At 38.3% G+C, this 22,092-nt stretch overlaps 3 protein-coding genes across 8 annotated transcripts; 2 read left to right on the forward strand and 1 right to left on the reverse strand.

The window, feature by feature from the left end:
* The first annotated feature begins 849 nt into the window (after positions 1 to 849).
* Positions 850 to 7,046, forward strand: LOC119693466. Of its 6 annotated transcripts, none has more exons than XM_048629186.1 (4): positions 1,009 to 1,754; positions 1,832 to 1,966; positions 2,988 to 3,151; positions 6,575 to 7,046. In XM_048629186.1, exons 1-4 carry the CDS (start codon positions 1,652 to 1,654, stop codon positions 6,791 to 6,793), a joined length of 621 nt encoding a protein of 206 aa, XP_048485143.1. In that variant the 5' UTR covers positions 1,009 to 1,651; the 3' UTR covers positions 6,794 to 7,046. The 6 variants fall into 6 exon arrangements, 4 of the variants coding, with proteins under 4 accessions (XP_048485143.1, XP_048485144.1, XP_048485141.1 ...); XM_048629187.1 differs by having other exon boundaries at positions 6,578 to 7,046; XM_048629185.1 differs by having other exon boundaries at positions 1,012 to 1,754; positions 6,470 to 7,046.
* Positions 7,047 to 10,082: 3,036 nt separating this feature from the next.
* On the reverse strand, positions 10,083 to 14,569 carry LOC105395140 (glutathione S-transferase 1). The gene is made up of 6 exons (XM_048629070.1): positions 14,411 to 14,569; positions 13,610 to 13,748; positions 12,069 to 12,127; positions 11,615 to 11,756; positions 10,953 to 11,146; positions 10,083 to 10,265 (listed from the first exon to the last, which is right to left on the reverse strand). Exons 2-6 carry the CDS (start codon positions 13,742 to 13,744, stop codon positions 10,145 to 10,147), a joined length of 651 nt encoding a protein of 216 aa, XP_048485027.1. The 5' UTR covers positions 13,745 to 13,748; positions 14,411 to 14,569; the 3' UTR covers positions 10,083 to 10,144.
* Positions 14,570 to 17,904: 3,335 nt separating this feature from the next.
* Positions 17,905 to 22,067, forward strand: LOC105395132 (glutathione S-transferase 1-like). Its single transcript, XM_011567066.3, has 6 exons — positions 17,905 to 18,062; positions 19,904 to 20,043; positions 20,412 to 20,470; positions 20,633 to 20,774; positions 21,053 to 21,246; positions 21,693 to 22,067. The coding sequence occupies exons 2-6, from the start codon at positions 19,909 to 19,911 to the stop codon at positions 21,811 to 21,813; spliced, it is 651 nt and encodes a 216-aa protein (XP_011565368.3). The 5' UTR covers positions 17,905 to 18,062; positions 19,904 to 19,908; the 3' UTR covers positions 21,814 to 22,067.
* The last annotated feature ends 25 nt before the right edge of the window (positions 22,068 to 22,092 follow it).

A 22,092-nucleotide genomic window follows, 5' to 3' on the forward strand; every position in this document is an offset into this window, starting at 1 on the left:
CCACTTCATTTCAGTTTTAATATTTACAAAAAACAAATTATACTAAATTTAAGAAATTAATTTTAGATGTAATTTAGTTTCTGTTTTGGTAAAAAGTACTTGTATTTACAACTTTGTTAATATTTTTTTTTTTTTTTAATAATTAACTTATTGCCTTAGTTTAAGTTCTATCTAATAGTGGAAACTTTACTGGTCTATGTATTAATTAAGAACTTTAATTTATTGTATTATGATACTGTCTGTTTCCCTAATACTAATAAATAAATAAATAAATAGTATACAGTACTCAACACAATTTACTAGTCTTAGAGGCCATATTATTTTATTGTAGTATACTACTATTAATGGCATTATGACCGAATGTTGTATTGGTTAGTGACCATGACTGCTATGCCGAAGTGTGAGATAAATATAATAATAATAAAGTGTGTTCGAGCACCGCGTCATCATAATCATTCATAATATTCATTCATTCAACTATTTACTTCATTCCATTTGTATCGCATTGTATCATTCATTCATTTTGTATAACTTCACTCAAAACCATTCAAAATTCGCTCTCTTACCTTTTGGATCTCATACAGAACACATCTACTTATCCGAAATATTGTAACGCGGCTCTTACTGTGAACCAGAATATACCATCATAAAAATACAGTCCACTCTCTCATTACTGGAACCCCAGGACTCCCTCGATAGGACACTAGGAATACTAGGATACCACATGAGCAGGGCACTGGGTCCCGACCATGGTCCTTCTTCACAACCAGTAACCGCCGTGTCATCAACTTCCACGTGCCACGTGAGAGACTTCGTCAAGGACACCTCCAGGACACCTGCAAGCACCATCTTGCCGAGGACACCTCCAGGATACCTGCGAAGACGTCGCGTGCAGCATTCTACGTGATATTTCGACGAATTTCGGCCGAGAACTTTGGGCTGCAAGATCAACCTCGTGGCGAAACAACCCAGAGGACATCTCCAAGGTCATCTCCATCCATCTAGGCAGCCTAGGTCACCTACGAAGTCATCACACTGCGGCATACGTCTACAAAGTCGCCGCGTGAACTTTGGACCCCGGCCGGCCGCGCCACGTCACGCGCCTAACCAACCTGCCTACGGAGCCGAAACGATACTGTGAGTCCGTTCCAATTCCTATACCTATCCTATTTATATCAAACCTAATTAATCATTTCAAAATAGCCCCTATTTGTCTAGGCTGGATTGTCTCATTCATATGCCCAGTACAGCTTGTCACCTACTGGCTACTTAATTAATTACGCATATAATATCTAGGTACCTAATTGAGATAGCAGCTAACTTGCATAACACGCAAGCATAATTCATATAAAGTTAGCGTAGGTCTATTCTATGGGCCAGGTAGCCGGGCGGCCGACATAATCAAGTTTCTTATCTATCCCATATCCCCCCGCGCCCCGCAAACCGCATTCCACTGTATTAATTTTGCTTAAGCTGGACGTGTCGTGCGAATTGCTGTGCATAATTTAATATTTACAAATTAACTTACGTGCAACCTAATTATTAAAGCTCATAAAGTACATTTTTTTACTGCGCAGTGGCTAAACGTGTTTAGAAGTGCTTTGCTTTTAGTGTTCTTCTGCTATTATATAATATCTCCTAACTAATAACAATGAATACGGAAAAGGAGCTTATTAAGAAGCGTGGCGGTGTTAAAGCAAAATTGACACAGTTTAGCACCTATCTAAATATAGCTAAAAGCAGTGATAAGCTAAGTAAGTTGCAAGCTAACGAGTTAAAGTGCCGTTTAGAAAAAATCGAAGACTTATATTCCGTCTTCGACAAATTACAGTTGGAGCTCGAGGAGCTAGCGGACGACGCCGAGGAGCGATACAACGAGCGGAGCCAGCTCGAGGGCCAGTACTACGAGCTGGTGTCGCAGGCGCGCACCCTGCTGGAGGGCCAGCTCGACCCTGCGCACAACCAGGTGGGCCCTGTATCAGCTAATTGTGACACGCACGCTTGCGCAACAAACAAACAACACTTGGTTAACTTACCTAAAGTAGATTTAATTCCCTTTGCTGGTGACTATCAATATTGGCTTGAATTTAAACATACTTTTACGTCCCTTATTCACGAGTGTGACTCGCTTGACGATATAAGCAAGTTTCACTATTTAAGACGTTCGTTGCAAGGTAGTGCGCAGTTAGTGATAAGTAACTTAGATTTTACAAGTGCAAATTATAGTGAGGCTTGGTCTCTGTTATGTGATAGGTTCGATAACAAACGGCTTCTAGTGAATAATCATATTCAGTCGTTATTTAACATAGAAAAAATAGGTAAAGAGTCTTGCCAATCTATTCGTAATATGATTGATACAACAAACAAAAACCTCCGCGCCCTGTCTACGTTAGGGCAGCCGGTCACACATTGGGACACTTTAATAATATACCTACTGTCTACGAAATTGGATTACGTAACTAGTCGTGAGTGGGAACAATTTAGGAATACATTAAACATTCCCCCCACTTTGCAAGACTTTACTAAATTCCTTACAGGCCGTGCAGATCTCTTAGAAACATTACAAGATACCAAACAAAATCGCAGGCCTGAATTTCAAAAAAATGCCCCCAATTTTCAAAAAAGTGCCCCTAATTTTTCAAAAACATTTGTTGTTAACACACAAAACAACAATAGCTCATACACTTGTCCAATGTGTAACGACAACCATTTCCTGCACAACTGTCAATCTTTTCGTCAATTAACGGTTGATGAACGTGTGCGTAAGGTGACTGAACTTAAGGTTTGCCTTAATTGCCTTAGGCCTGGTCATATTAGTAAGAAGTGTAGGTTGTCTAGGTGTAGGTATTGCAATTCCAAGCACAACACGCTCCTTCATACTGATAAGGAAACAGTGCATATACCTACAATTGTCGAGAACAACGTAACTTTATCGACCGACACTTCCACAACAGATGCCAAACCGTCGTTCGTTTTCTTATCCACAGCGATGGTGATGGTAGGTGACCGTCACGGAAGACTACACAAGGCACGGCTTCTGCTGGACAACGGCAGCACCGCCAACTTCGTGACGGACCGCCTTTGCACTAAACTGGGTTTGGTGAGACGTGATACTAGCTCCACTGTGACTGGTATTGACAATCAGGCTACTGTAAGTACACAGCTTTGTAACCTTACTATCGTGTCCAATAACGGTGGCTATAGGGTTAGCATCAACTGTCACATTCTGCCTGATATTACTAAATCGATACCTACATCGCACGTCAACATACAACATATACCCATACCTACTGGTATCAATCTAGCGGATCCGTCATTCAATGTTCCGTCTTCTATCGATATACTAGTAGGCGCCGAAATATTTTGGAGCGTACTTGGCTCCTCCTCTATTAAGCTAGGAAAGAAGCTACCGGTACTACAAGAGTCACAATTAGGATGGTTAGTGACCGGGTCTATTCCTCAAAGCCAACTTCAAAGCTCTGTCTGTTATTTTGTACAAAATAATGAACCTGATCTCTCACGTTTTTGGGAATTCGATGCAATCTCTCCCACGCATTGCATGTCACAGGAAGAGAGAGAGTGTGAAGCAAGTTTCAGCGAGCACACCTCTCGAAACGCTGACGGTCGTTTTGTAGTAACTATACCATTGAAGGAGTCGCCCGACGTACTAGGCGATTCGTATAACATGGCTAGGCGCCGATTCATGTCTCTAGAAAAACGATTCGAACGCGATCCTGTCTTAAAGGAACACTACACCAAATTTATGCAAGAGTACATTGATCTAGGTCATATGACAGAAAATACCATTAATGTACCACAAGATAACAAGGTATCATATTATATTCCTCATCATGGTTTGTTTCAGCCTAAATGTAGAGTTGTTTTTGATGCTGGAGCGGCTAGTACGTCAGGTAAATCCTTCAATGACATTCAAAAAATAGGCCCCACGGTTCAAGACGACTTATTTTCAATTCTCGTGCGTTTTCGTCAACATAAATATGTCGTGACAGCTGATGTAGAGAAAATGTACCGGGCAATTGAAGTTAATCCTTCCCAACGATCTCTACAGCAAATTATTTACAGATCCGAGCCTTATTTACCGTTGAAGACGTACACCCTCAACACTCTGACGTATGGCTGTTCCTCAGCGCCATATTTGGCCACCAAGTGTCTTGTTTCGTTGGCTGATCAAGTGCAAGATGACAAGGTCAAATACGCAATCCAACGTAACTTCTACGTTGACGACTATTTAGATGGCGATGACTCTATTGAAAAACTTAAACACACATGTCAGCAAGTAATTTCTACTTTAGATTCAGCAAAATTAAATTTAAGAAAATGGCAATCTAATAGTACAGACATATTACAAACAGTTATGGATTTGAAAGGCACTCCTTTAAATAATAAAAGCCTAGACTTAAATGAAAATACATCATGTAAAACTTTAGGTCTATATTGGTCATGTAGTCAAGATATCTTACTATTTTCTATAAATCTAAAACATAATCCTAATTCAAAAGTAACAAAAAGGCACATTCTTTCTACCATCAATCAAATTTTTGATCCACTAGGTCTTGTAGGCCCATGCGTTATGGAAGTAAAGGACATCATGCGGAAATTATGGTCGGCAAAGTATGATTGGGATGATGAGGTATCAGTAGAGATAAAAAATCTTTGGCACACATTTGAAGATACACTACCAAAAATCAATAATTTACGGATACCACGTTGGATCCTATGCGATGAGCCTTCCTCAATTGAACTTCATACCTTTACTGATGCATCTGAACGCGCTTATGGGACATGTATCTATGCTAGGACGGTAGGTAAAAATGGCACAGTTGATGTTCACCTATTAGTCTCCAAAAATAAGATAGCACCCATCAAACCTACTACGATTCCTCGCCTTGAACTGAGCGGTGCATTAATGGGGTCAAGACTGTGTACCAAGGTCAAATCCGCTCTGACGGTCAACGCACAGTGCTTCTTTTGGTCTGATTCTACCATTGTTCTAGGCTGGCTCTCTTCTCCGACAAACCAACTCAAACAGTTTGTTCGAAACAGAGTGTACGAGATACAGGAGAGTACCAGCGGTCACAAGTGGAGCTATGTGCCGTCAAAAGACAACCCGGCTGATCTAGTTTCCCGGGGGGTGAGGGCCGATGCTATCGGCGAGTCTTCTCTCTGGTGGAGTGGCCCCTCATTCTTATCAAAACCATGTTGTGATTGGCCAGTAATGCCTAACGTCAAGGAACAGAGTCTGCCTGAAATAGTTTTATTTTCCAACGCTGAAGACTCACACAAGGTTCCTAATCCTATAGCAAACTTAATTCATAACAGGTCTAGTTTTACAAATCTAGTTAGGATCCTAGCCTACGTACTTAGGTTTATAAATAAATGTCACAAAAAAGAAAGCTTGCATGGTCATCTTTCCCTTTCAGAACTACAACGTTCAAAGGGCATGATTTTAAAGATGGCACAAAAGGAAATGTTTTCTGAAGAATATTCCTTATTACAGTCTGATCAGTCTCTTCCTGCTAAAAATCGATTACTTTCTCTTTCTCCATTTTTAGATGAGGATGGTTTGATTCGTGTGGGAGGCAGACTTAAAAATTCATTTTACTCATTTGATGTAAAACATCCCATTCTTTTATGTAGCAAACATCACATAACAAAGATCATATTTAGATTACATCACATCAGTCTCCACCACGCCGGCCCACAGTTACTTTTAGCCAACGTAAGGCAGACATATTGGCCACTAGGAGGCAGAAACCTGGCTAAGAGTACTGCCAGAGCGTGTGCAAAATGTTGCAGATTCAAAGCTGCTACTGTACAACCCATAATGGGGAACTTGCCTAATTCTCGAGTTCACTTGCAGTTTCCCTTTCTTAACACTGCGATTGACTATGCTGGGCCAATATTGATAGCCGATCGCAAAGGTCGAGGTTGTAGGTTAATAAAATGTTACATTGCTGTGTTTGTTTGCCTTGCAGTGAAAGCCGTTCACATAGAGCTGGTTACAGAGCTCACAAAGGAGGCGTTCATGGCTGCTCTGTCTCGTTTTATCGCTCGCCGCGGGCGGCCTCAGAATATTCACTCCGACCAGGGAACCAGCTTTGTTGGCGCTTCTAACGAATTACAACGCTTTTTAAGAGATACCTCTGATGATATCTCTGGCCAACTTGCTGATGACGGTATCAAATTTAACTTCATCCCACCATATACACCTCATTTCGGAGGATTGTGGGAGGCAGCTGTCAAATCAGTAAAATTCCACTTGAGACGAGTTCTAGGTCTAGCTCACTTGACATATGAGGAGATGTCAACTTGCTTAAGTCAGATAGAGGCTATTTTAAACTCTCGTCCCCTAACACCGCTCCCTTCAGATCCTTCCAATGACTTCACAGCCCTTACCCCCGCTCACTTCCTCATTGGACGGTCTCTCATGTCAGTTCCTCATCCGCAGGTCACAGATGCCAACATAAAGCTGCTGCCAAGATACCAGCGGGTTGAGCAGATACGACAACATTTTTGGAACCGGTTCTCTAACGAGTACTTGTCTTTGCTACAGCAGAAAACCAAATGGCACCGGTCTTCTCCAGAGCAGTTGATGGAAGGGACGCTGGTCCTAGTAAAGGACAGAACGATGCCACCACTACTCTGGCCACTGGGACGCATCATCAAGGTCCACCCGGGCACTGATGGCATCACAAGGGTCGTCGACGTCCTCACCAAGAAGGGCACCATACAGCGAGCCTACAACAACATCTGCCCGCTGCCAACTTCTTGAACACAGCGTTCAACCCGGGGAGCATGTTCGAGCACCGCGTCATCATAATCATTCATAATATTCATTCATTCAACTATTTACTTCATTCCATTTGTATCGCATTGTATCATTCATTCATTTTGTATAACTTCACTCAAAACCATTCAAAATTCGCTCTCTTACCTTTTGGATCTCATACAGAACACATCTACTTATCCGAAATATTGTAACGCGGCTCTTACTGTGAACCAGAATATACCATCATAAAAATACAGTCCACTCTCTCATTACTGGAACCCCAGGACTCCCTCGATAGGACACTAGGAATACTAGGATACCACATCAGCAGGGCACTGGGTCCCGACCAAAGTGTGAGATACTAATACTCAAACTATGTGTAATGATTTCTATGTTTCTTGCTGAGTACTTAAATCCAAATTCCTGTAGCATTTAGTTGCAATGACTACAAGGAATCAATGGCGGCAAAAGCCTCAGAAACCAATTCTTAATGAAAACGAAGGAGCGAGGTTAGCTGATCTCAGCTTCCCGAGACACTTGAATAATCGCCCTGGAGCCTCCGCCCCGCCCTCAACACCTATTCATTTAATAGAATCTTCTAGGTATTCCATCTCCTCAACTAACTATCGCTCTTATTACAACCAACCTCAACAAACCTCCAAGTGAGGCACTTTTAGTCTACATAATGCTGGGAGTCGGTGAGTAGTAGTAAGCGACACCATCCCTTAAGTTTCATTTTCGTGTGACGCTCTGTAATTGCTCTTTGTTATATCGACACGAAAATTTAGAGGCAACGTTTGCACGAAAGAAGCTTTTGTTGTTTTTTAATCAGCTTATGAAAATATTTCTGGCGTTGCGTGCTGCATGCCTTCATAATCCACGAGCACCGGCCGGACTTACTCATTTTAAATTTCTATCTTTAAATGGTTTCAGATTATAATGTTTTTTTCTTTGATACTCGTGTTTGCTAGAGAAGAAACGAACGTATCTCGCGTCCTTATTTGTAAAAGCCTTTAAGTAGTGCAGGAGCAGACACAATCTGTGCTGTTCCCATGCAAATCTGGGAAACTTTACCTATTTTATTTTCGGAATGTAAAATCGGATTTCCGGATGGTGCTAAGAGTGAAAATAGATTTCATCGAGTCAGCGCAAAGCGTCTGAGTTGAATTATCATCGCGCCGCCTAGTGCTGTCTCATTTGGTGGAGCCAGCACTTTGTACCGTAGATGATATAAATTTACTGCAAGTGTTGAAATGTGCACGGATTTTGTGCAGGGGTTTTAATCTATTTTGGGAATTAAATTGTGCTCAATGCATTCTGAGTGGCCGCCTGTTACAAAACTGTTTTTACTGAATTGTAAAGGAGATTCTTTCACCAAACAGACATCGATTAGGCAGTTCTTAGTATTTGCAGTCCCTCGAATGTTTTCGTCATCATGTCCATTATTACTCAGTACGTTCGTAGTGCGATACACGCCCGCCCGGCCGGCCGACGCCGTGTTTCCGTCTCATTTCCCCGGCACAAGTGGTTCGTCTCAACAGCTATTACAGCTGGATGCAGTGTGTGGAATAAACAAGATAAAACACGATCCAAGTCTAGTGACACTCGGAGTGCGCGGCTGAGTGTGTCGACGGAATTTTAATTGTATATGGTGTTGCATTACATTTGCTTATATTTTCCCCATTATAACAATACGATTGAATAAAAAATCTTCCTACTTTTATAAATACACTAAAAATGTATAGATATTGCACACTACATATTACTCTACATTTAGATATATTGTAATCCGCAGTAGATAGATTAAGTTTGGTAGCCGTAGCCGTCCCGAATGCTACTTCATCGAGTATACAAATGACGAGCTATTAACCTTTTCACCGCGGAGACTGTAGTAGAATAATAGACGATAACTCCGTCGAGTTATCTCAAGCGGTGTTGTTCCGTTTGTTGCCTAGTCTAATGAGAGTTGGGAAACTTTGCTATGTTGAGGAAGTATTAATCATGATTGTGCACTGTTAACCTTTCCGCTATTAATACAAAGTTGCGATCTTTGAAACAGGATACTTTGGAAGGAAGTGATAGATTTAGGCTGTGGTCCGACCCCTGAATTGAAAAAACGATGAATGAGAAACGAGTATTATATTTTATAGCTCTTGTGGCTTGGATATAAACTAATGAAGCGAGTCCTCGCTGGAAGTGTGAACAGTCCTTTAGATATATAGATACCTTTTGCACGTAATGAATTTACGAAAACCCTAATGTGCTTACATACAATTTATTTACCTCATAACAATTATCATGGTATAAACAAGCGACAGTGGAGTGAAGCCCGCACCGCATAGAATGGATCACTCTTAACCGCGTAAAGTGTAAATTGTCCGGGAACCCTTAAACACAACCCTAAAAACTCATTATAAAAGTGGCCATTTAACCGCTTGTAATCAAACGTTTAATGGCGCTCGTAATGAGACCGTAAAGTAGACGTGACCACAGCCCCTTCATAAGTATCTCTTCAGAGAACAATGTTAATGAGAAGTGCAAAAATTATAATGGCACATCACATAACAAACTACAAATTATTACTGCATAAATAACCCAACCTACCTAACTTCACTACACGGTACCTACTGCGGAAATTCGGCCAGTAATGGACCAGCCCTTGCCACTTCATACTAGGACTCAGTGACATTTTTTTCGTAGGCTTATAGCTCGTTTTACTTTAGAAAACCCTCAATTGAAAGGACATTGATTAACAAAAATTAAATCTATGATCTCTTATATAGTTAATACTGTCAAAGCAAGACAGCAATTGAATTACTTAATTGCGTTTGGTGCAAGCTATCCTAAATTTAGTAAGACTTTGTTAACTTTTTATAGCTGGTACATATTAATTAAAGCTATATACACTTTATTATGCACCTACCTATAAAGGAATATAAGTACTTGAAAACTTTACCTTTAAATTACTAAATCTAAGTACCTACCGACATCCATTTTTAAAAGTATAAAGCTTTATAACGTCTCCATCTTCATAGAATAACATAATATAATGTTTGGTATCTACCTATATACCTACTTGTGACTTTCTCAGCAGAATAATCCTTCCGCTTCTATTTATGAGAATTCTAAATTTGCAGCAGACTTACTTAATAAAATAATTTGTTTGTATTAAAATTGCAGATCCATAAATATTTATACTTATAAAATTCCTATCCTAAAATATTCAAGTTCAGACATCAACATGAAAAGTTATTAAATAAATGCCATTTAGTTAGAAAACAGACAAAATCAATACATACTTTATTAAATTTATTAAATTAACAACAACATAAAACAAACATCAAATTAATAAAGTTACTTAGAAGTTAATGAGGAAGTGATCCACTGTCCAACTTGAGTTACTCCGGGCTCGTTCTTGGATTTCACGAAGGGAAGATCTTTCATGGTTTTCAGCCATGCTGCAACCTTGGGGTACCTGAAATGAATATTTCGATATTAGTAAATGGTAAAAATAAACTGGATAAGTTATTATTTATTTAGTTAGTTTATTTTTTATTTTGGTTTGGGACAATGCTATGTTTTATAAAATACAGATAATTTACATTGACGCATGATTTTTTCACTGTTTTATGTTTGAGGGTAGGTACAATAATGTAATTATTCTGCTTTCTATACCGTAAAATATTCAAGCTTTCATAGAAATTCCACTATCGATTATCCAAATACAGTCATGCCATTCCATACGTTCAATAGCCGTTTGGACGTTTTTTCTATGTTCGTTGAAGGAGCTATGTGTAATCAAACCGTTTGATTCTAGGTAACGCACCAATAAGGCAACCATACCATGCAGTTAGGCCTTTACAATATTCTTGTGAGCATCACTTTGATAAACAATACGAACAAGATGGAGTGTGACATACACAAACAAATAACTACTGTTCGCATTTTGTTTACTGTGAAACCAAGATAAACTTTTCAAGTGACTACCATTGTACCAATGGTACATTGACAACAATTGACCAATGAATAAAGTCAGAAATTTTCTAACCGAACTAATCAAAATAAATGCCTTTTGTACAGTAAATAATTTATTGTCGAGACGTTACTTCATCACCGACACTCCATCTATTTCGCATCATTTATCACAGGAGCATCAACTTACTTGGCGTCATCCAGTGGCAGCACATACACGAGCGAGGTGACGGTGGCCACGGCGCTGATGTCGGCCAGAGAGAGCTGGTCTCCCGCCAGATACTTGCTGGTGGACAGGAAACTGTTGAGGATGGAGTACGCCTCCTCGATGTCCTTGAGCATCTTGTCGGACGGCTTCTTCAGACCCTCGGTTATGATGAGGAACTGTGGGTAGGGAAGCGGATGTCAGATGTGGCGTCATTGCTGCTTACACCGCGAGCAATGAAAAACTTCCAGTGTCAATTGCACCAAATTACTCCTAAAAGGTAAAGGCTAGCTTAATCGCCGAGTCACAACACTATCTTCATCCAACCACTACGAATCTAACTGTAATGTGAAATATACGGCTGTTTTATGGATTTATCTTTGGTGATGGAGCATGTGATTAATATGGTGTGTGGCTTTTGTAGGAGTAACATTTCCCTTTAAAGACTAACAAAACTATATAGTATACATTATGTAAGGTCAAATAATATGTTTAAAAGCAGATTTTTCAATAGCCAGATAAAAGTTATCGGGGGACTAATCTACTTCCATGATCGCGACTTTTTGTTTTAGACAGCAGATAACATCTGACTCTTTTAAAATCAGGCAGCAATGTAAATGTTTGTGTTACTAGTAATATAGTCTTACGGTGACGGCCCTCAGCCGGGGGAACAGGATGGTGGCGTCCAGGTACAGCTTCTGGTCCACCTGAGCCCTCTTCTTCACGTCCTTGGGGTACAGAGCGTCACTCTTGCCGTATTTGTCCACCAGGTATGTGACGATGGCGTGACTGAAAGTGTGTAGTTTTTATTGTTAATCACTTAACTTCACTTAACTGATTGAGTTTAGGCATTGAACTAATATAACTAGCGTAAGTAATATTAGTTCAATGGTTTTATGTGTGAAACTGCGTTGTGCGGACATCCGCGCGGTCCCAATCAGGTGAAGGTAAGCACAGAATATTTTTTTTAAATTAATTTATCGGATTCCATGAATGGAGCCTGGCTGGACTTTATACAGAGTGTCCAGTAAGTAGCACGACAAACTACGAGGCCTAAGTCAAGGTCAAGTTTCACTGTTAGACTTTGCGAATTCTTCTTACCTGTCGTGAAGGATGAGGTCTCCGTCTTCTAAAAGGGGGACGGTGTGGATCGGATTTTTCTGTTACAAAAAATAATGAATCCATTATAATTTAAATATGTTTTTGCTTCCCCATGCAGGTACCAAAGTGTGTAAGTACTATGATCGGTATGTAAAGTGTTCACAACAACGACGTATAACTCGTATGATGATGATGACTGATGATGTGGTACATAAACTGACAATAAGTGCAGTAAGTACTTATAATTACCTATGCTACGTAGGTATATAATGACATGACTTGAGGTTTCATTTCAATGCTACCAAGTAATTACCAATTATTTTTGATACCACCTTATGTTTTCCGTGTTATTTTGTGATTCGTATCAAAATTATTTAGCGGAGATCTAATCTTTTTGTCAAAAATTTATATCGTGTTTCCTATTATTTTCCGTATGTAATATGTGATCCGATAATTTAGATATCATAGAGGTAATCTGAGATACCTACGTCATCATTACAGAGATTTATTTTGATAGCAAGGTACAAAGTACAAGAATGCTCGTAATCCTTTGTAGTGGAATGTGGACTTAAGCCTCCTTATACGAGTAACTATGTTATAAACTTACAAATACTCTCCGGCTACGATGGTGATGGAGATAGGAGTAACAAAGTACAATCAGATGGACGGAGTACCTACCTAATCCTCAAGTCCATCTGATTGTACACTCACGTGCAAAGAAACAGTTCCACTTACAAAATGCAGACACCAAATGGCCCTAATTTTTAAAAATATTTAATGGAGAACTTGAACAAAATATTTACGTTTCTTGTTGGTGATATTCTGATTCTCCGTTCCATGTATTAAAATATTGCAGAAGACATCATTAAGTTAGTTATTTTCGTTAAGGAGTAATTTGGTGATTTTCGCAATGGAACTTTTTCATTGCCCGGCAGTGTATTTACTTGGGTACATTATTTATTTTATTACTGGTGCCATAAAAGTACTTGCATACGAGTAAATCCTGCCAAGGACGAGCTCGACGCGCGCGCAATTCCATACCATCAATCAATTTATTATGTTTTTTTTTATTATTATTTAAGGACTACAAAACAGACATCATCATCATCATCATCATCATCATCTCAGCCATAGGACGTCCACTGCTGAACATAGGCCTCCCCCAATGATTTCCACCTTGTCCGATCGGAGGAAAAAAACAGACAAGTACAATTTAACTTATAAGTAAATTAAAGATAAATTACGTGGTATATGTACCTACTAACAAATGTAGCCACAACATGTTGTAGTACTTATTAAATATTTTTTGCTTTAAAAACCCAACTTTGTTTTTAACAGTGATTACAATCATTATGGTATTGATGATATGCTACAATACATTTAGTAAAATGAAAAAAATACTTAAACCTCTATTATGATTGAAAATGAAAATGAAGATGACGTTGTTTTCTGAAAGGCAGTAAGTACCTATAACACATGATATGCAGAAACCCCCTCCAAACATTTCGTTACCAATTTAACAAAACAAAACACACAAATACCTTAAGATACTCGGGCGTTCTGTTGTCCCCTTTCATGAGGTTGACGTCGACGGTGTCCACCTTCACCCCCAGGGCCTCAGCCACCATCATGGTGGCGCGCGCCGGAGGGCTCATGTCCAGTTTGTACAGCTTCATGGTTCTGTGAGGAATAGGAATGTTATACTCACGATCAATGATAAAAGTTCCACCTGCCGTTGAATAAGTAACTGGAACCTTTTCATTGCTCTTGAGTAAAATATTTTTTCTACGAGAAACCACAAAACTGTCTTTCTTCTTCTTTTTCAAATGCCTCTCTATTACTAATGACTCTTTACTACTAGAGGCACTAGAACTGTCTTTACAGTTTGCCAAAATATTTGAATGTAGGTAGGAATACCTATATGGAAAAAAATAATGTAAAAAAAATGCTGGCTAGTGAGAAATAAAATTAAAAAGTTTCACATATAATTATTTTGATGACAATTTTTTAAGATATTAAACGAACACAGAGCTAGTGCTCTAACAAGAGCATTCTTTTGTGATCTTTAAGCGTAAGTAAACGAAAACTCGAATCGTCTTTAAGCTTCTAGAACAAGATCAAGAAACACAAGATTGATTTGAAGAGACCGCTCAAGGTCGCTTTACTTCAAACGAACACTGAGCTAGATCTTTAGAATAATTAGAATGTTTGTATACTATTTTGTAGGCAGATTTTTAATACAGACATTTTAATATTTTATTACTATAGGTGTCTTTACTTTAGTACCACACTCGCACGAAAACACACTTAAATAATCGGTAGTACTAATAAATGATAATAACCTTGAAAGTAATACTATTCAGCACGTCTGCACACCTCGATATCTATAAAATTACTGATATATTCACACAAAAGGACTTGTAGTTTTAATAGTTATATCAGTTCCATTTATAAATAAGACACCGTCCTACGGTAACTTGCTGTTGATAAGAAAAACATTTAGTTTAAAAAAATAATAACGGTTTCTATCATGATGACAAAGCAACTTTTATACTTAATTATGAGTCTTGATGAGTATGACTTCATGATTTCGACCTTGCTATAGATTACATTTGGTATCTTTCCAGATCATCTTTACTGTACTATAATAACGACATGTGTTGCTATTTGCTATACTTGTCTCGATGTAGATAAAGATAATAAGTAGCGTAAACCAATAGATATCAGTATTTTGAGTGGAGTGTTTTTAGTACTGTATAATTCACGTAATAATTCATAGACCGCAATGTTCATCTATAAACGTGAATGTTTGTATGTCTGGAATCTGGATGGATGGGTGTTTTTTAACCTTTCACGGAGGAACGACACGACCAATTTTTATGAAATTTGGCTTGTACTACTCTGACACCCTGGATTAAAACATAGGATAAGCGATACTCGCACGAAAAACTAGTAGGTAAGTATAACATAGAACTACTACGAAGTAAAGCACGTGTAAGTAATTTCCGGGTTCTGCATTCCGAACTGACCTGAACGTGCAGGCTGCAGCACGATACGAAAAATACGCTTATTTTAAAATTTTGAGTACGGCTGAATACTATAGTATGTTAGAAAGGGTATTGTGAGCCGAATGGGAGTTATTTATTTACTCAGATAATCATAAATACATATATACATATTTACAAATTTAATCTTTTATAATTGTACACTTTTTAATAGTTTTTATTTTCAAATTGCATTTTTTTTTACCAAATACTTCCAGAGCCACCGTTTGTTAGCTTGCTACACCCAATTTAATAACTTTAGGAGGCTGTAGATATATATCACGGGGCGGTAACAACAGCATTGGGGAAAAACATTTCCACGTCAACGTAACATCTTTTATGACAATGTATAAATACACTATTTTAGTAATATTACGTAAATTAAAAATATATTACGTATTACTCATATTGTCAAAAACGCGCTGGGTCATTTCCTCCTTTCCGCTGTCGATTAAGATTATTATTGTATGATAATATTGATTTCAGTTTATTCTATAATATATTAAAAAGTACTTAGTCCTGCAGCCTTTACGGCTAATTTACTAATTTATATTTTTAATGGATGTTAAAAGCACACTTATCTAACAGTTACAACATAATTTTAGACATTAATATGCACCTTGCTAGTTAATCCATGATAATTAGAGGGATATGCTGCTGTCATAATATACCTAATAATATGCTGGCTCTTATCACCCAGAGTAGATTAGCTATTCCCTCGTTTTAAACACTAGCCAGTTTTTCTTACCAATTATTTTTCTTACTAATGATCTTATTTTGAATGAAGAGTACCTAATTGTATTTGTAGTTTTAGTTTGTATTGTATCTCGTCACGATTTAAAATGTATACACGATAAGTAGGTATTTCCTTTAGATATATTATGATATATATACATTTATTTCATCCATCAAATGCTTCTGTGTAAAAATTGTTTTTTGTGTGCAATAAAGTGTATATAAATAAATAAATAAATAAATAACTTGTTCAACGGACGAGTGGTGGTATATTTTCTTCGCTTTCATAAAATCCGGGATTTTATCGGAAATCATAAAGGATTTCAGCCGAGGTACCGTTTACACAAAGGCTGCACTTGATTTGTCGTTGGAAAGCTAATTCGAGCCTCCAGCTCTTTTTTGTCGTCTGTACTTTCACAAAAACAATGGTGCATTAATAAAGCGGGTGCATGAAAGGAGCCTCCCCTTAAACCTTATAATAAAATACAATCGGGACAAACTGAACGGTCCGTGACTGACAATAGCTTACCTTAGCTTAGTCCAGCTCTAGTTTTTGTCAGTCCGTTTAGGAGTAATTTGTTTCTATGTCAGTGGAACTACGAGTATGTCATTGCTCGTGAGTGTATTTATCTAATGTAGCACTTGTAAAGTTTTTCGTTTCAAAGCAACCTCGGCATCCCTAATCCCGGAAAACGCTGAAAATACCAAAACAAAAGTTAACTTTATTGTCCATAGAGCTACATTATTCAAGCCATAAAAATACTTCCGTGGCTGTACTAAATCACAGAAACAACCCCGTATTTGTGGACTCCATTGTAAATAACCAAAAACACGCAGATTGTATCTAAACAGACTACTTAATTAATAATTAAATACATAAATTACATACACACGCGTTTTTTAAAATGTTTCAGCCACAAATATCGGACACTGAATAGCCCCAAATTTTAAAAACATTTATTTAAAAAAATGTATACATTATTTATGTTTTTTGTTGGTAATATACTGGCTTATGGGATATTAAAGGTACTTCAATATTGCAGACGGCGGTTTTCCGTTTACGAGTAATTTGGTGCTATGTAACTATTTCATTACGACTGTAGTTAAGTCTATTACATCATAATTATAATAAGTAGGTACCTATTTATTTTCCTGCTGTATCTATATTAGCTTGACTTGTTGTGTGTTTTGTTGTTATGTAATCTATGAGCACAACGGTCGACCATGGCGACTATTTGTTTTATCTGACCTTGACTAATGCCACGGCCACACGCGAGCTACTATTTAACCCATATAATAAAAAAAACGCATCTAAATATAATAAATGGTATTAAATATTTTGTCTGATTAAAACTATTTTTTTAACTCGATTAAGAAGATATTTTTCCATGTCATACGTTCGGAACGGTTCCATACTGTGTTAGGTCACAATAGCTGGTCAGAAACAGGTCCCTTATTTTACCTGTTCCACCCATTTTGTCATAAAGTCATTACTAGCTGTCGGTATTTTTTTTACTACAGGTTATTAGGTAAGTACTAGAGGCGTGGCTGTCTCATAAATGATACATGCAATGCACATACCGCTCGACTGTATTTTGCTGATGTCATAATAATGGATGGCCCCATGTTAGGTGGCGAACACACATATCCATATGCAACAGTGAGGCTATATTCATGATTACTAACAGGTACTTACCTAACTTTTGCTAAATTATCATAAGAGTGTCCCGAATTACGTATCGAATGTATACCTTTTACACCCTGAATGCCCATTTAGCGAGAGTCATCTAATCTGAGTTACCACGACGGCGGGCGCCAAAACCTTGCCCAGCTCCAGTGTTTGTCATCATCCCGCTAATGAGAATACCAATAACGTGTATCTAGAACCAATAAAGATTTATGCTATACTTATATACTATTATAACTTTTACATAAATAAATATTGTAGGTATTCAGACTCTACGATTAAATATACCACTTAGTTGCTCCGATTACTTGACCACTCTAATCAAATATCATCAAGGTGTATATCTGCCCTTATCTTATATTCGATACTAAAAGTATCACAGAATAGTCAGTTGTTTTTCGTGTTCAACGCCCGACTGACGTGCCACCATCACCCACTAACATCCGCGTTCAAAAATAGAATCAATCAAATAAAAAACGTATACCTACTTACCTAGTTATTTCTCGGAGTAACTGTTTACATTTTGCGGTAAGTTTTCATTAGCTGGTTTCATTATGTACACTACTTTTTAATGTACCTAGCTGTCGCGAATTCTGTTAATTCTGGTGTTTAGGCGAGTTTATAATTGTTATATTCGGCGCTTGGGTTTGTAATTTAGATTTACTCAAGGTAAATAAATAAAAACAGTAATACTGAACTGTGAACCTTTATTCAAGAACATATACTTAGTGTTTTTTACAATAGCTCGTTATAAATACAAGGAAGTACTTAGTATAAGCATTTTTATCCTATACACCTGATGATTGATCATGACCATAATTAATTATAATGTACATACCTAAGAAATCTTAATGACACTGAAGATGATCACTTAAAATTATCAATCATCATTCTTGTAGGTACTTCTCTAATTCAGTTCGGTAATTTTATTTCATTACGCCCAAAATGGGACGGATGACGCGACTGGAGAGAGCTAGGCGCAGCACTGACTGCTGACAACCCGCGCGAGTTAACTTGGCTTCTGGTAGACATGAACCAGATTTCATGTCGGGTACGCGTGTTTTGAAACTATACAAGGCCAGAACGCAGAGGTTGGGACTGCTCGCGTATATTTTCAAATTAAAATGGTGCCATGATTTACTTGAAAGTATACAAGGCCATTACGCACTAATCGCGTATATTTTCAAGTAAGTTGGGCCAAAATTATGGCTTGAAAATATACTGCAGCAGTTACCACTGCGTACTAATCGTGTATATTTTCAAGCGCCAAGCGGCAATGCGAGCACTTGAAACTATACGTGATTAGTTACCAGGTAGCCCTTTTGAATTGTTGCTCTCTCTTTCTTTCATGCGAAATAGTAATAAGTCTATTGCTTTCTAAACATTGCATCATCATTCCGCACTTGGCATTAATTTCGTAACATGTTTTTTGTTTACACCGTAAGTTAAAAAGTAAATTGATATTAAACTGTAGAACTGTTGTTAATAGTAAAAATTATCTCATAAGAGGGTGTAGAACAATTCATAAAAGACAATTACGGTGAATTCAAAACTTGATGAAAAATGTCTATAATAGGATAGTACCTACTACACTCACGAGCAATGAATAAGTCCAAGTAGCAAAAATTCAACACCAAATGACCCTAATTTTTTTAAACCATTAAATTTAAAAATTTGATCAAAATTTACTATTTTAGTTGGTTATAATAATATTTTGATGCGCTGTTAAATGCACTTTAATATTGCCGACGGCGTCATTAAGCTAGTCTTATCCGTTCAGGAGTGTAGTAGGTATTACTCTTAATTCATTTAAATAATAAGATATTAGTAGGTATGCTTATGCTTACTTGCAAGTATGATTGCTATAAATATCAATTTATCAATCAAATTAGAGCTTGTTAATCTTATTTATTAACATTTTATAGGTATGACAGGCAGAACAAGTCAATTGTAGTCATTTACATTTACCGAAATAGTTAAGCAAATTAGAATCAGCATGTAGGTATAAATTATATGCGACAAGTACGCCAATCAAACAATATGCGTAATAGCAATGTATATTTTCAAGTACGATTCAGTAAATCCCAACTTGAAAGTATACGCGATTAGTACGCACAAATCGTGTATATTTTCAAGTAAAATATTTATTTTTTTCACTTGAAACTATACAGTGCTAGTACACTATGGGTGCGTTCTGGCCTTGTATAGTTTCAAAACACGCGTCGGGTACCCCCGGGCTAGTGAACTGAACATGACACCTGGATCTTGTAGGTCAGGTGCCAAATTACTTGCGCGGGTTGTATTTGTTCATCCGACAGCACGGATCGTTCCACTGTTTCGGACCTCAAGTGATAATCTTTCTGTTACAGCCAGTATGAAGCTGTACAAACTGGACGGCAGCCCGCCGGCGCGGTCCGCCATGATGGCGGTGGAGGCGCTGGGCCTGGCCGTGGACGCCGTGGACTGCGATCTGCTGAAGGGAGAAAACACCTCGCCTGAGTACATGAAGGTACACCTCGTGTTTCTCTTTATAGGGAGTAGGAACATTACCATAAACCGTCGCTCGCTTAGGTATATGGATCTGACAGACATTTGACAGGTGAGTGACGCTGCTTATGGATTGCCAACGTGTCGGTGGTGGTAAAGTAGCTGGACTAGGGTTTACTTCTTGAGAAAAGGATTTTTTTATTGGATGTAGGTACTCGTAGCATTTAGTTCAGGGTCTGTCAGACATATTTATAAATAAGGTTCAATAGAAGATATAAGGTAATAGGTGAGGCCAATTTCGTACACTTTACCTTATAAATATCATCAATTAATTAAGGAGTGGGAGTTTTATTTATTGATAATTAAGGTACTGTTTATTTACTTTTTCAGAAAAATCCTGTTCACACAATTCCTTTACTGGAAGACGGAGACCTTACAATCCACGACAGGTGAGTTATGTGACCTCCTATTTTACATTATTTTAAATATGGCTATGGATTTTATGAAATTATTTTAGTTTGATATCTAGTGGTCTCAACGAATATTTCCTATTACACTAGCGTGGGTAAAACTAATGATAAGTCTAATAAGTACTTTTCTTATTCTTTCAGTCACGTAATTGTCACGTATCTTGTCGATAAATACGCCAAAGACGACTCTCTATACCCAAAGGATATCAAGAAAAGGGCTCAAGTAGACCAGAAGCTCTACTTCGACGCCACCATTCTGTTCCCCAGACTCCGGGCCGTGACTGTAAGTACCATTGTCCACCAATATTTTGAGAACCTTACTACTACGCTAGCTCTACCCTAATCTGTAACACCTACCGAGTAAAATGGCTGAGACATCCTCGGCCTAGCACTCGGTCAAAAAGCCTCAAAAGTCATGGCTGTAATAAGCAGCTAAATCAAATGTTCTAGATAGAAATTAAGATGTGGGTTACCAGTTGCTACAGAAACAGAGCTACAACACAACAATCAAGAAATAAAAAAATAACAATTGCTTTAAAAACCTCATCTCCTAAATTCCAGTACCCAATGATAGCGGAAGGCCTCACCAAGCCCACTGAGAAGATGCTGAGCCAGATCGAGGAGGCATACTCCATGCTGGACGCCTTCCTGTCCGGCTCCAAGTGGCTGGCTGGAGACTCCATGACCGTAGCCGACATCTGTGCGGTTGGTTCCGTCACCGGCCTCAACCATATCGTGCCGCTGGATGCCGCTAAGTAAGTCTACAATAGGGAAGAAAGCTAAGTGAAACTTTGGCAGCACAATCGAATGTGCCTTTCAGGTTCTGTACTTTTAGCCTCGCTTCAGCTTATCGCGCGAAGTTTAGCTTTCAACGCTTCGGACCCAGCCACGTTTGGACAAGGCGTCAATGGGAGCGCCTTACGTTTGGTGGTGGGCGATGTGGATTCGTAAGATTGTAAGATTAGGTATAATCTGACTGCTGAAACTATGAGTGTAATAAATGAAACTCTACGAGTGATTAATGCACTGTTCTTTATATAAGCCCGGCGTGCCCTAAGCTATCAGAGAATCATGCTATGCTGAATGGCTAATCCTTCCACCACAGTGACAAACTGTCGACCACCTCTAGTATTCGTGACGAAAGGCTGGATAATATGATATAGAATATGTGATGGGTAGTAATATTTAATTATGATTTCAGGTACCAGAACGTTGCAGCATGGCTGAACAACATGAAACAGCAGCCATTTGTAAAATCGAAGAATGAGCCAGGAGACACTTTCCTCGGTCAATGGATCGCTTCCAAGTTAAATTCTTCGTAATTTCACTTTAAGTAGTTACAGTTTTATGTTTAAATTCCATTAACCTCATTCAATTTTTTGTAATGTCTGCCTGCGTAAGTCTGTCTTACTGTTATGAATGAATACACATATATTTTTGCTAAGTTTTATGCAGAACTGTAGTGTGAATCACAGTTCGTCCCATACAAGCCGCTAAGGAAAGTTACAGCGTAGAACAGCTGTTGTGTGTTTTGCAAGAAAACTCTCGTCATGATTATATTTGTTGTGACGGTAAACTGTGTGTTTTCATTCCAAACTTCA

The sequence above is a fragment of the Plutella xylostella genome, chromosome 22 (genome assembly GCF_932276165.1).
Source record: "Plutella xylostella chromosome 22, ilPluXylo3.1, whole genome shotgun sequence".
Taxonomy (NCBI): domain Eukaryota; kingdom Metazoa; phylum Arthropoda; class Insecta; order Lepidoptera; family Plutellidae; genus Plutella; species Plutella xylostella.